Source organism: Lipotes vexillifer, unplaced genomic scaffold (assembly GCF_000442215.2).
Source record: "Lipotes vexillifer unplaced genomic scaffold, Lipotes_vexillifer_v1.1 scaffold802, whole genome shotgun sequence".
Lineage (NCBI taxonomy): Eukaryota > Metazoa > Chordata > Mammalia > Artiodactyla > Lipotidae > Lipotes > Lipotes vexillifer.
The window spans coordinates 800,604-813,485 of NW_006790237.1; the positions used below are offsets into that span (position 1 = coordinate 800,604).

Consider the following 12,882-nt stretch of genomic DNA (forward strand, 5'->3'; position numbering starts at 1 on the left):
GCTGCACGGCCTGTGGGATCTTAGTTCCCTGACCAGGAATTGAACTCGCACCCTCTGCATTGGAAGTGCAAAGTCTTAACCACTGGACTGCCAGGGAAGTTCCCTCTGTGGGGCTTTTTAAAATACAACTCTGATTGTACCTTTCTCTGCTAACACCCTTTTGGTGGGGGAGGGCGCACCGCGCGACCTGCAGAATCCTAGTTCCCTAACCAGGGATTGAACCCGGGCCCTCGGCAGTGAAAGTGCAGAGTCCTAACCGCTGGACCGCCAGGGACTTCCCACACAGCCTCCTTTTGCTTTCAGCAAAAAGACCGGTGTCCCTTCCCTGCCCACTGGGCATGCATTCTGCCCATGCTCCCCTCCTGCTCCAGCCAGCACGGGCCTCTTCTCATCCCTCTTCCTTCCCAGATGCTCTCCTGTCACTGGGTCTTGGCCTGGGATCTTCCCTCAGTCTCACATGATATTTGGTTTATATGGAGCTGCTCTTCCTATTTCTGTCAGCGTCACTCCGCAAGGAAGCCTTTCGTGACTTCCTTGCTCTGGTCCGAGTCCCCATGTACATTGAAAGCCCTGAGTCCTGCTGCAGTTTGGTCACTTCAGTCTGCAGGAAGGATTCAGTGGTGAATATCTATCTTACATTGGTTTATAGTTGCTCCAGGAAGGCAGGGTTTGGATGGAATTTGCTCACCATTGTGGCCCCAGCTCCTGTAGGACCTGGCTCACAGAACTGCTGGCAGCAGGTAACTTGGGGAATCTTTCAGCTCTGCTGCTGGGGCACAGACCTTGTAGTCTGACCCACATGAGTTGTTTGTTTGTTTTAATCTTTATTGGAGTATAATTGCTTTACAATGTTGTGTTAGTTTCTCTTGTAGAACAAAGTGAATCAATTATAAGTATACACATATTCCCGTATCCTCTCCCTCTTGAACCTCCCTCCCACCCTTCCTGTCCCACCCCTCTAGGTGGTCACAAAGCACCGAGCTGATCTCCCTGTGCTGTGCAGCAGCTTCCCACTAGCCATCCATTTTACATTTGGTAGTGTGTATATGTCCATGCCACTCTCTCACTTTGTCCCAGCTGCCCCTTCCCTGCCCCACCGGCCCGGGTCCTCAAGTCCGTTCTCTACATCTGCATCTTTATTCCTGCCCTGCCGCTAGGTTCATCAGTGCGGATTTTTCTTAGATTCTGTATATGTGCGTTAGCATACGCTGTTTGTTTTTCTCTTTCTGACTTACTTCACTTTGTGTGACAGGCTCTAGGTCCATCCGCCTCATTACAAATAACTCAATTTTGTTCCTTTTTATGGCTGAGTAACATTCCATTGTATATATGTGCCACATCTTCTTTATCTATTCATCTCTGACCCACATGAGTTTTAACCCCACCTCTGCCACTTACAGCTGTGTGGCCTTGGATAAGTCACTTCTCTTGTTGGAAATTGTTTTTCACACTTTAAAATGGGGATCCTGGCATGTTAAACAATACTGAGGATGCAGTCAGTCAAATTTAGAATGTGGGAAATTGTATAGGACAAACATGTGATCCAGTTTCTTTAACAAATGTTAAAAGGGTGGCAGGGGGCAGGGAGTGAACCAAAGGGATTAAACAGTCAAAAGGCACCTCAACCAAGTGGTAAGTATGGAGCTTGTTTGGATCCTGATTTAAATGAGCCAACTATAAAAATCCAGTTTTGAAACAATCAAGGACATTTGAACACTGGGTCTTAGTGAAGTTAAGGAATTAATGTTAACTTTTTAAGTCATAATAGCAGTACCGTTGTTACTTTTTTTTTTTTTTTTTAGTCTTTATTAGCAACTACAGTGGTATATCCAGGGTTTGACTTAAAATCCTGGTGGGATTAGAGATGTAACAAGTGTAGCCATGTGGTGATAGCTGAAGCTGGTTCAGAGGGGTTCGTTACACTGTTCTCTATTTCTTTAAGTGTTTGAACTTCCCCGTGAAAGAAAAGGAAAAGGAAAGGATGGGTCAAGTAGAGTAGGGTTTCTCTGCCCCTGAGAGCCTCCATCCCCAAGTACAGAAACTTGCTGTGCCTTGTCACAGTTAACAGCTTCCATTCAAGGGGACCTTGCTCCTTGCTCAACACTTGATGTATTGAATATGTCATGATTTTGACTTATAGCTTCCAAGTGCAGCAGGGGTTATTACTCCCGCTTTTAAGACAGAAGATGGAGGTTTGTGGAGGCCGGGTATGTTTAGCAAGAGCAAGAGTTCTGAGATACTTTCTTCGCCATCTAAAAGCCTAATGAGTTTTCTCAGCTCCACAGTCTAGTCCTTTGAGCCCCTGCTCTGGGCTGCTACCTACATAATCCCTTTAACCAAGGATTTCCCAAGGGTGGGAGTGCCAGCGGAGTGGAGTGGAGTGAGGGTGTGTGCCTGTTGACTGGTGAACTGCTCATCAACTTCAGTTCATTGTCACCCTCTTTTAGCTCAGATATGTGGGTACTGTTGGCTCAGCTGCACTAGCTTTTACCTTTGGTCACACTCCTGGGCCTCTTGGTTAAGCAGAAACTATAGAGACTCGTGTGGTGTGCCCGGGGTGGTTTCCCCTTTTGTCTGCCGGGCTCCTCCGGGCTGCCCATCAGGGAGCTCAGCGCTCTGCGGTCTGGCCTTCGTCCACTCCCCCAGGCAGTGATTGGCGTCCCACTGCACTGCTCCTGCTGTACCTGTTAGACCACCTGCTGCCTGGTGTTGTGAGGTTTATTTCCTGTTAAATACAACTTCAGGTCAAATGTTATCTCAGTGAGGCCTTTCCTGACCTTCCCATTAAAATTCTCCCCATCTCTCTGCTGTTACCGGATAGAACTAGATGGTTGCCTTATTTCCCTTGTTTACCTTCAGCCTCCCTCCAGTAACAGATGAGCTCCAAGAAGGCAGGCATCTTTTTTGTCTTTGTTGAATCCCCAGCACCTATGGGAGTTTCAGGCACAAAGTGCTTAATAGATATCTGTTGGGTGAATGGATGCAGATTGAGACATTTGGGCACAGAAAATTACAACCCAAAGGGATGAGGTTTGGTGAGGAAGTGAGGGGCAGGCACAAAGATGGACTTGTTTTCAAAGGCTACCATCAGTTTCCAGGTAGTCATTCCCTTAAATTTGAGTTCAGTCTTCTGTTTTCCAAGAAATTCCCTAAAGTCATCCTGAACTTAGTTTATGTCTGCAGCCAACCTCTCTCATGGGAAACAGATCTGTGACCTTTAATTCTCTGGCTTCTCTGAGAAGCTAACATGCAGGGGTTCAGCGTGGGGCCTGGGCTGTGGGGTCAGGCTGGGATGTAAAGCTGAGCTTGGCCTCTGTGCTGTCTGACACTTCTCTTCTTGCATGCCTCACGGGTTGGTTGTATTTCCATTTGCAAAATGATGGTAGATAAGTCTCAGCGTCCAGCAGTGTCTGAGCCTAATTATGTGTTCAGTAAATTATTAATGTTATTCCTTTCCTCACATTCTCATGGAATATGGCAAGTTCTTCAGAAAGTACCCCTGTATTGTAGGGGAGCCGCCGCCACTGGCAATGGGCAGGGTGCCTTTGGGGCCCTGGCAGGGGTCAGGAGCCATCGTGTGTGCTGGGGCCGCCATACCTGGGGGAAAAGACTTCTTTCTTCCCAGGCCTGACCCATCAGAATCACCTATGGAGTTGGTTTTGTAATAAGAGTCTGGTTTCTGTCTGTGGATATGATTATTCCTCAGTGGTCTGGCGGTAGTAAGGCTGGGAGTAAGAATCTGACCCGCCTCTTGTGAGCTCCAGCGCCAGCCGCGGGTTCCTCCCTGAGGCCACAGGGCATAGGGCAGAAAGCAGGGCTTCGCCTCTGCTAGGCTTCCACTCCCAGTCTTAGGGTTGCTTGATCTCAGGTTTCCCCTGGGGCTGCAGTTGCAGGCCCTGCCTGTGGGTGGCACTGTGGCCCTGCAGGTGAGAGGGGAAGCTCAGTACCTGGAGGGATCAGGCTGCTTCTCCAGAGATGCCTCTTTGGGCTTAGTTACAGCTGGGAGGGACCTGGGCCTCAGGATACATACGTCTGAAATGGCAGTTAGGCTGGCCCCCGTCCTGTCAACTTGAAGTCAGTCTTACCCCCTCCCTTCGTCAGCCTAAATCAGCCACTTAGGTGAAGGCTGCTGTGCTTCGGGGAAACCAGGGCTCAGAGGGGCATGCCCAAGGTGGCCAGGTGACCAAAAGTTCTGGGTCTCTGCCCGTCGGTCTGTTTCTGTCTTGCTCTATGATACTGTTGGCACCTTCTACTTAGAAATTCTTTTTTTTCCTTCACAGGGGACCCTCACAATGATCCCAATGCTCAGGGTGATGCCTTCAAGACCCTCTTTGTGGCTAGAGTGGTGAGTCCCCAGCTCCCAATCCCTGGAGCCCCAGAGGAGTCTGGAACCCTGGACTGCTGAGAGCTTGGGTGTGGGCAGTAGACTAGGTCCCGGGAATATTCTGAGGGCTTCTCCCACTTAACTTCATTTCTGTCTACTTGTAGAACTATGACACGACAGAATCCAAGCTCCGGAGAGAGTTTGAGGTGTACGGACCCATCAAAAGAGTGAGTGGACTGGGGCGCAGGGAGTTTGAGTTGGACGTGTGTGGAGGGAGGGAGGAGGCTGGCTCCCAGGCCTGAGGATGCATTGCCACATTTCTGGCTTCGGAGTCCATGGCTTGGGTTTCTATCCTGACTGCACTTCCATGCGGTAGACTTGGGACAGCAGAAGGACAGCAAAGAGGTAGTGACTACTTGCTGCCGATTTACAGCACAGGTCGGCAAACTACAGAGTTGGTTTTTGTAAATAAAGTTTTGTTGGTATCCAGCCAGGCCCATTTGTTTACTGTTGTTTGCGGCTGCTGTTGCTGTAAGGCAGAGGCGGTCGGGCAGAAAGAGACCATATGGCCCTCAGAGCTGGAAATACCTGCTGTCTTCTCTACACCTTTATAGAAAATGTATGTTGATTCTTGTTTTAGAACAAGGCTTCATGTTTAACTGACATTTCTTCATTTAATTTAAAAGTCACTTAAATGTTCTGGGCTGTAGCAAGGGCTTGAGGTCATCGTGCACATAAACTGCGAAGCCCAGGGCCATTAGAGCAGCAGTCACTCTGGGTCCTTGAAGGGACGGAGAGAGGGTCTGAGGTGTCTGTCTCTGGCATCACCCAGCCCAGGGCCTGGCATACGGGCTGTGTGATTGACAGGGTGGGATTTCCCTGTGTCAGAGCTGACCTCTGCCCCTCAGATACATATGGTCTACAGTAAGCGGTCAGGAAAGCCCCGGGGCTATGCCTTCATCGAGTACGAACACGAGCGAGACATGCATTGTGAGTACCTCCCGCCTGCGCCCTGCCCTCTGACCCTCTCTCTTCTCTGCTGCCCAGCCCCTTCCCGTCGTCTGTCCCTGCCCTCCTCCCTGCCAGACCTGACATTAGCAATGTCTCTCTCCTCCTCCCTCTGTTTCTGATATATCTTTTTTTTTTTTATATACGTGTTTTTTTAAAAACAAAAACCAAAATCCCCCACAACGTGTGTGTGTGTGTGAACCCGGGGAGGTAAGTGTCACACGTTGAACCTCAGGGGCAAGGAGGGAGCCGGGTGGCGGCTGGGGCTAGCGGGAGGTGGGGGGAGGGGTCGGAGTTTCGGGGAGCCTCTCCCCGTTCCCCCCCCTGGAGTTGGGGGCGGCCAGGTTAGAATGAGGACTGGCCTTTGAACCTGCCCTCTCTTCCCCCAGCTGAGCTGGGGCTGGGCCACCCGACCCTCCGCCTCCCCACCCCGGCCCCCGCCCTGCTCCTCAGCGGGCAGTGGGCCGGTTGGCGTGTTCAGCGCCTGCCCCCACATCTCCAGAGCCCCCTTTGAGGCCGCGGCGGCGTCCACGTGGGCAGGGATGGGTGGGTGGGGGCGGGCAGGGCTGCGGCGTGTCCAGGGGCCGCCGTATTAATTGACTGTTCTTATTGTCACTGCAGCCACCACGCAGCTGGCTTGCAGCTGATGCTTACGCTCCCCTTACAACACCTCAGTGTATGGTTGGTATAAGGGTTTGTATCATGGGTAAGATCATTCAGCACCGCACACCAGCCCAGCTTAGCTAGGCAGCTCAGGAGCAGCGAGGCATCCCTCCTCCCATCCCCAGGCGCCCCCTCAGCCTCCCCGCACCCAGAACCCTTTCCTCGTTTGGGTGCCCTTGGTCCCATCTGCCCCCCATCCATCTGCTCTCCAGTAATCCTGCTGATCCCAGGAGGGGAGAGATGAACCCCGACGGGAAAGGCAGTTGGGCTCGACCCAGCCCCCTGACTTACCTGGCTTCATGACGTCAGTGGCAAGGTGGCGGGAATACTGAAGATGGGATGCACGGGGACCAGGGCTCCATGTGGAACCCTTCAGCCCTCCGTTCCCTGCCCCTGCGCCTTCGCGGGGCTGTCACTGTGGTGGCCCTGGAGAATCGTTTTGCTTGCTAGATTCGGGGTGCTCTGCCCCCTTCCTGTCTGCCTTATCATGGTTGAGGCCTCCTGAGAGGCCGTGGAGCCCAGCGGCCCAGCTGCTCTCTGGAGTGCATGGGATTGGGGACTGGGGTGCGGGAGGGTTTCAACGACAGGCCGTAAGCAGCAGAAGGTGGTGTAGATTTTCCTGAAGACCCTTCCACTGTCTAGAGACCTAAGAGAGGGAGAGAGAGTGAAGCCTAGAAATACACACGTCACATGTTTTCTCTGCTGTTACTCCCGGGTTGGGCCTCTTCTGGGGTTTGGGACACAACCAGAGCAGGGTTCCTTCGCTTGACGGTGTTCCCAGCCCTTAACTTCCTTCCCCTACCACCCTCCTCTGGGTTCAGGGGCCAAGTGGCCCCTCCCGCTCGGATCATGGGCAGCACTCCATCTCCTGGACCCCCAAGGCTGTCCCCTTGGGTGCCAGCCTTTGGGCTGAAGCAGGTGGTGGGAGGGAGTGTGGAGTTCGAGGTGGAGAAGTCATTCCACGTGCTGAGAGGGGGTGGGCGTGTGCCTAGTTCAGCATGGACTTTACTGGGGAACGGTAAAGGTGGACAGGTTTGCCAAGGCTTCCCTAGCCTTCTTTTTAAAATCAAACAAGATAGTCCCACGGCTTTCCAGCTCCCAGACTTGATGTTAACCCTTGTCTCCCCCTCTTTCAAGGCCTCCATGAGGTTTCTTTGGGGTCCACCACTTCCTCTGCCTGTCTCCAGGTGGTGCAGGAGATGTGGTTCCTCTCCCCCTTCGTGGCTCCCTAGAATCCCTTCCCTGTAGCTTTAGCTGACCCCGTGGTGGTGGGTGTGGGGTCTGTGCGCGTGCTCAGGTAAGCTTGGGGGCTCCAGGTAAGCGGTCCCGTGTCCCCCCCCGGGAAGCCCGCCTCCTCGCCAGGCCCCCAGGAGTTGCCGAGCCCCCCCCATCCCGCTCGGTTTGGACACCCGCAAGGCCGGCATCGGTAAATGGCACCTTTTTCTCTTCCTCTGGTTGTTATTTGGGGGGGAGAGGGCTGGGGCGGGGCCGGGTATTGTGGCTGGTTGAGGACAACCCCCTAGGCCAGGGCTGGGGGTGGGAAATAGGGACTTTTTTGGCCTTCCTGACAGCCCCACGTGAGACAGGCCGGGGATCAGGCCTGTCCTTTGCTGTGCCCTGCCCGAGAGCAGGACGTGCCTCTCCCCGCATCTCCCCCTCTACTCCTCACCCTTCCCGAGAGGCTCAGGCTGGGCTTGGCCTCCCGGTGTGTGTTGAGCTGGGGGTGTGGAGTGAGATGGGACAGGGGCTGGGGTTGGGTGGCAGTCATCTCAGGTAAGGCAGGAATTTTCAGTAGCACCGCACATCTCCCATGCCTCCCTCCACTTGCCCTCTCCCCCGCCTGCTGTAGGGGCCCCTCCAGGCCCCCGGGAGCACCATAACCCGCCCTTCTGCTCCCTGCCATCTCCTAAAGATTTCTCCCACCCCCTTCTGGTTCATTTTCTGTTCTGATGTCTGTTCCCCCCACGCTCACCCTCCCCCCAAAAAAAACCACAGAAAAAGGAAACTGGTGTGAACTGGGGTGCAGAGCGGCCCGGCTGGGCCTCCTCCCCCAGCATGATGTTTTAGGGTGCATGCCTGGGGTTGTGGAGGAACCCTCCCCCACAGCAGAGTCCAGCCTTGAGTTAACCTCCAGTTTCTTTGCAGCGACTTTGGCCACCTTGGCGGGAGGGGGCTGCTCTGTCGAGTGGGAGTAGGAATGGCCTGGGAGCCCAGGGGGTGGTTAGGGTGAGGATGGTGCCTGGGAGTGGTCTCGCCCCCCCAATAGTGATTGGGGGTTGGTAAGGAAGCAGGTGCCGAGATGGAGCAGGCCCCTCCTGGTTTGGGAGAGGGTTGGTCTGGCTGTCAGTTGCCTGGCTGTCTGGTCGGCATGTGTGTCTGTGTGTGCGCGTGCGTAAGTGTGTGGATGGGGACACGGCCGGGGGGTGGGGATGCCACAGAGCTGTGCCTTAGCCTGACTAGAGGACCCTCTGGGGACTCCTCCCCCTCCCCCTCCCCCCCCCACATCTGTTGCAGCCGCTTACAAGCACGCAGACGGCAAGAAGATTGATGGCAGGAGAGTCCTCGTGGACGTGGAGAGGGGCCGCACCGTGAAGGGCTGGAGGCCCCGGCGGCTAGGTGAGCACATCCTGCGCAGGCTGGGCTCGGCGTCCTGCTGGCTGCTTTCTCACCTCTCTTTTCTGTACCCTCTGCTGCTTTCTGTCTTCTCTTCCTCTCCCAGCTGCTCACATGCTTTCTCCCTCTCTCTAGCTCAGCCTTTCTCATCACCATCTTTCTCCTGGTCTGGTTTCTTACTCTGGGTTACTAGTTAGGAGCAAGAATACTGTGGTTGAGAAGCCAGTCTGGGATCAGATTCCAGCTTACGTACTTCCTGGCTGGTGGATCTTCCCTTCCTCCTGCCTCATTTTCCTCATCCTGGAAAGTGGGAATAACGGCAAGAGTTAGTGAGCTCAGCATCTCAGATAGCCAGCTTGGCAAGCGGCGTACGGTCGGGCTTGTGAAAGTCACTCTCTCATCCACTTACACTTTGCTCCTGCTCGTTCGTTCATTCATTCATTGATTCAGCAGATGCCAGTTTGATCACCAGCTGTGCACCAGGCTTCTAGTCAAGAGCAAGACATACATAGATAGTCTCTGCCCTCAGAGCCTCCTGCATTCCGTCCCCCCCACTCTCTGTCTCTAATTTGTCAGTCGTCATCTCAGTCAAGGTCAGTTTGGTAGCTAGCACCAGATATACATTTGAGCTTCCTAAAGCATAAAGGGGACTTGTTGATACAGAATCCCAGTGTCTTGGAGCCCAGAGACAGGCGATGCCTGTGGGCCTCAAGAGGACCTGGAAGCCGAACCTGAACGGTCAAGAGCCGCCTTTGGCATTTCTGCAGCTTGCTTCTGCCTTGTTCGCTGTTCGTGTGGACTGTTCTCTTCTGTGTCTCTCCACACTGGCCCAATGTGGCATTCCACAGCCCAGTCCTTGATGAGTTAGTCTCTCTACATTTTGGGGCGGGTGGATCTAAGTGGCTCAGCATTGGACCTGGACCTGGGGCTGAGGTCCTGCCATCCAAACATGGCTATTGAGGGCCAACTCCTATGAGGGTGAGTGACACAGTTGCCAGAGAAAATGATCTTCCCTGTGCAGACACTCCCAGCCCGCTGTTGTGATGCTTGACTTGCCTTTGTTGAGTAGACCACACGCTCAGTCTGCTGAGTCTCTGAACTTAAACAGATGGGTTCTTACCTCACTCTCTGGTTTCTCTGGGGTGGAGTGAGTCCTTCAGAGTCTGCTGTTTCCGACTTTCTGATGGTGACACCTGGTGCATCTTGACCCAGTGCATTGCTACATGCAAAAAAATACATTTAACCCAAACAGAAGTTCTATGAAACTATCTTTTCTACAGGCAGTGTATACTAGTATTTTATATTCTGTTGCTTTATTATTATTATTTTTAATATATTGGTTTCAACCAGTCACATTTAATGATGTGATTCATTGCTGGGTTGTGACCTGAAAATTGAAAACACTAGTCTCTTCTGCCCCATACCTGTGATATTCCAGAAGCCTGGTCGGTTGCTTGTCCCTATTTGAATGTCTTTGATGTCCAGGCCGCCTCTTTTCCTTTTTCACCCTCGTTGCTGAAAGTCATTCCTAATATGGAACCCCAGCCCACCTCACTGAAGCTTCCTTCCAGGCAGTGTGGGGCAGAAGCGTCTGTGAGAGGGCAGCTTCCTGGGTCTCAGCTCTGCCCTTCCTTGCAGAGTCACCCCGGGCAGGTGGCTTTATCTGAGATTGTTTCCCCATCTGAAGGAGGAGACCGTCCACTACTCCTTACAGCTGTTCAGTCATTTGACTGCTTGCTGCACATATGATTTTATATCCTGGATGCTGTACCACGTACAGTTACAGCGAGCAGAGCCAGACATCGTCCTGACTTCGATGGTGCGTTGCAGGCTGGTGGGAGAGGCAGCTGTTAACTCACACATGTACATGTAAAATTGGAAATTCCACCTGAAGTTCTGAGAAGGAAATGTATGTGAGTCGTGGAGAACGGCTTCATCTGGTAGGTCAGGGCAGGCTTACTGAGGAAGCGTTGTTTGGGTTAATGTGTGAAGGGGTAAGTAGCAGTTAACTAGACAAGGGAAATGAGATTCTAGGTAAAGAGGTGAATGATCCCAAAAACTGGGGCAGGAAGGAAATGGAGGCCATGAGGAGATCTAGGACATGGAGAGCCAGGGCGCCTTGCTCTAAAGACAGGAAGGAGCCAGCCATCTGACGGACGTTGCTTTAGGCTGTGGGGAGCCATTGGTGGCTTTGGAGCAGATCACGTTTTCAGTTAGAAAGACCACTGCCGTGCCTTCGGGTGAGGGTGACGATGACTGGAAGACAGGATTTGCCAGGAGGCTGTGCGCGCCTGTAGTGGTGAAGATGGTGAGCTTTGGAGTCAATTACAGGAGCTCCCAGCTCGCGCTGTGGAAGTCCTCTGATCTCTGTAGAGCGTGCGTGTCGTGTTCGAGAAGTGCGGCAGAAGGTCCTCACGGCACCTGGCCCCGTAGGCGCCGGCAGAGGTGCCTGGTGGCCTTCGCCGCGCCCTTTGCTGCCCCTCACTCGCCCTGCTGTGGGCCCCGCCCGGACTGACCCGCTGTGGTCTGCCCCCGCCCCCAGGAGGTGGCCTAGGAGGAACCCGGAGAGGTGGCGCTGACGTCAACATCCGGCACTCCGGCAGGGACGACACCTCCCGCTACGATGAGAGGTGAGATTGGGCAGCCGGTGTCCTGGGACGGGGGCGGTCAGTGGGGGAGCCCTGCCGCAAACCTCTGCCCACCTCATCCAGGCCCGGCCCCTCCCCGCTTCCCCACAGGGACCGGGACCGGGACCGCGAGCGGGAGCGCAGGGAGCGGAGCCGCGAGCGAGACAAGGAGCGAGAACGACGACGCTCCCGCTCTCGGGACCGGCGGCGGCGCTCGCGGAGTCGTGACAAGGAGGAGCGGCGGCGCTCCAGGGAGCGGAGCAAGGACAAGGACCGGGATCGGAAGCGGCGCAGCAGCCGGAGCCGTGAGCGGGCGCGGCGGGAGCGGGAACGCAAGGAGGAGCTGCGAGGCAGCGGAGGTGGCGGCGACATGGCAGAGCCCTCCGAGGCCGGCGACGCGCCTCCTGATGACGGGCCTCCCGGGGAGCTGGGTCCCGACGGCCCCGATGGCCCGGAGGAGAAGGGCCGGGATCGGGATCGGGAGCGCCGTCGGAGCCACCGGAGCGACCGGGAGCGGCGCCGGGACCGCGATCGCGAGCGCGATCGGGAGCACAAGCGGGGGGAGCGGGGTGGTGAACGGGGCAGGGATGAGGCTCGAGGTGGGGCGGGTGGCGGTGGCCAGGACAACGGGCTGGAGGGCCTGGGCAGCGACGGCCGAGACATGTACATGGAGTCCGAGGGAGGTGACGGGTACCTTGCTCCAGAGAACGGGTATTTGATGGAGGCTGCGCCAGAGTGAAGAGGGCCTCCCACCGGTTGCTTGGACGTGTTCCTACCCTCCCTGTTGCTGTCATCCTCTCCCCAAACCTTCTTGGTCACCACTTAAGTTTGCCAGCCAAGGGTAGGAGTCTCCTTATTTGTTCTGGTCTCTTGGATTTAAAAATAAAATTAATTTCTTGTTGATAATGGGCATTTGGTTTTTTCACTGCTCTTACTTTCTTCCCCAGAAGAGGGTCATCTTCTGCCTTTGATAGCCCTGCTTTGGTTGGTTTTGACTTGAGCTTTATGACCTAAGGCTGGGGCTAGCCCCCGTACACCAGAGCTGTTTCAGATGGGATAAGGAAGCCCTCCCTAAGGGTCCTTGATCCCTTTGTGGCTTTCCTTTTTTACGTCTCTCCCACACATTCCTCATGAGGCTGTTCATACCCCTGTCTTGGTGCAGGGATGGGGCTTCGGCATTAGAATACTCAGTGGAAGCTACAGCTTTGTGTGAAAGGGAAGCTGTTAGTGGGAGAGCAGGAAGAAGGGTGAGGAAATGAAACAGCAACGTATAAAAGACAAAACATTCTGTAATACCATATACAGAAACTCAAAATGGACTAAAGACCTAAAGGTAAGATCGGATACTATAAAACTAGAGGAAGACATAGAACACACTTTGCCATAAATCGCATTGAAATTTTTTTGGTTCTGACTCCTAGAGTGATAGAAACAAAAGCAAGAATAAACAATTGGAACCTAATGAAAAGCTTTTACACAGCAAAGGAAAGAAAATGAAAAGACAACCTATGGAATGGGAGAAAATATTTGCAAATGATGTGACCAACAAGGGATTGATTTCCAAAATATACAAACAGCTCATACAGTTCAATATAAAAAATACAAACCCAGTCAAAAATGGGCAGAAGATCAAAATAGACATTTCTC

At 53.7% G+C, this 12,882-nt stretch overlaps 1 protein-coding gene across 2 annotated transcripts in view; it reads left to right on the plus strand.

Moving 5' to 3' along the window:
* SNRNP70 (small nuclear ribonucleoprotein U1 subunit 70) overlaps positions 1 to 12,147 on the plus strand; it is a 16,292-nt gene extending 4,145 nt beyond the window's left edge. The window contains exons 5-10 of one of the 2 annotated variants that reach the window (XM_007463342.1): positions 4,281 to 4,345; positions 4,489 to 4,551; positions 5,233 to 5,314; positions 8,510 to 8,611; positions 11,151 to 11,238; positions 11,320 to 12,147. In XM_007463342.1, the coding sequence (XP_007463404.1) occupies positions 4,281 to 4,345; positions 4,489 to 4,551; positions 5,233 to 5,314; positions 8,510 to 8,611; positions 11,151 to 11,238; positions 11,320 to 11,974 (1,055 nt within the window). In that variant the 3' untranslated portion in view covers positions 11,975 to 12,147. The remainder of the gene's footprint in view (positions 1 to 4,280; positions 4,346 to 4,488; positions 4,552 to 5,232; positions 5,315 to 8,509; positions 8,612 to 11,150; positions 11,239 to 11,319) is intronic. The other variant, XM_007463343.1, reaches the window with a different exon arrangement.
* The last annotated feature ends 735 nt before the right edge of the window (positions 12,148 to 12,882 follow it).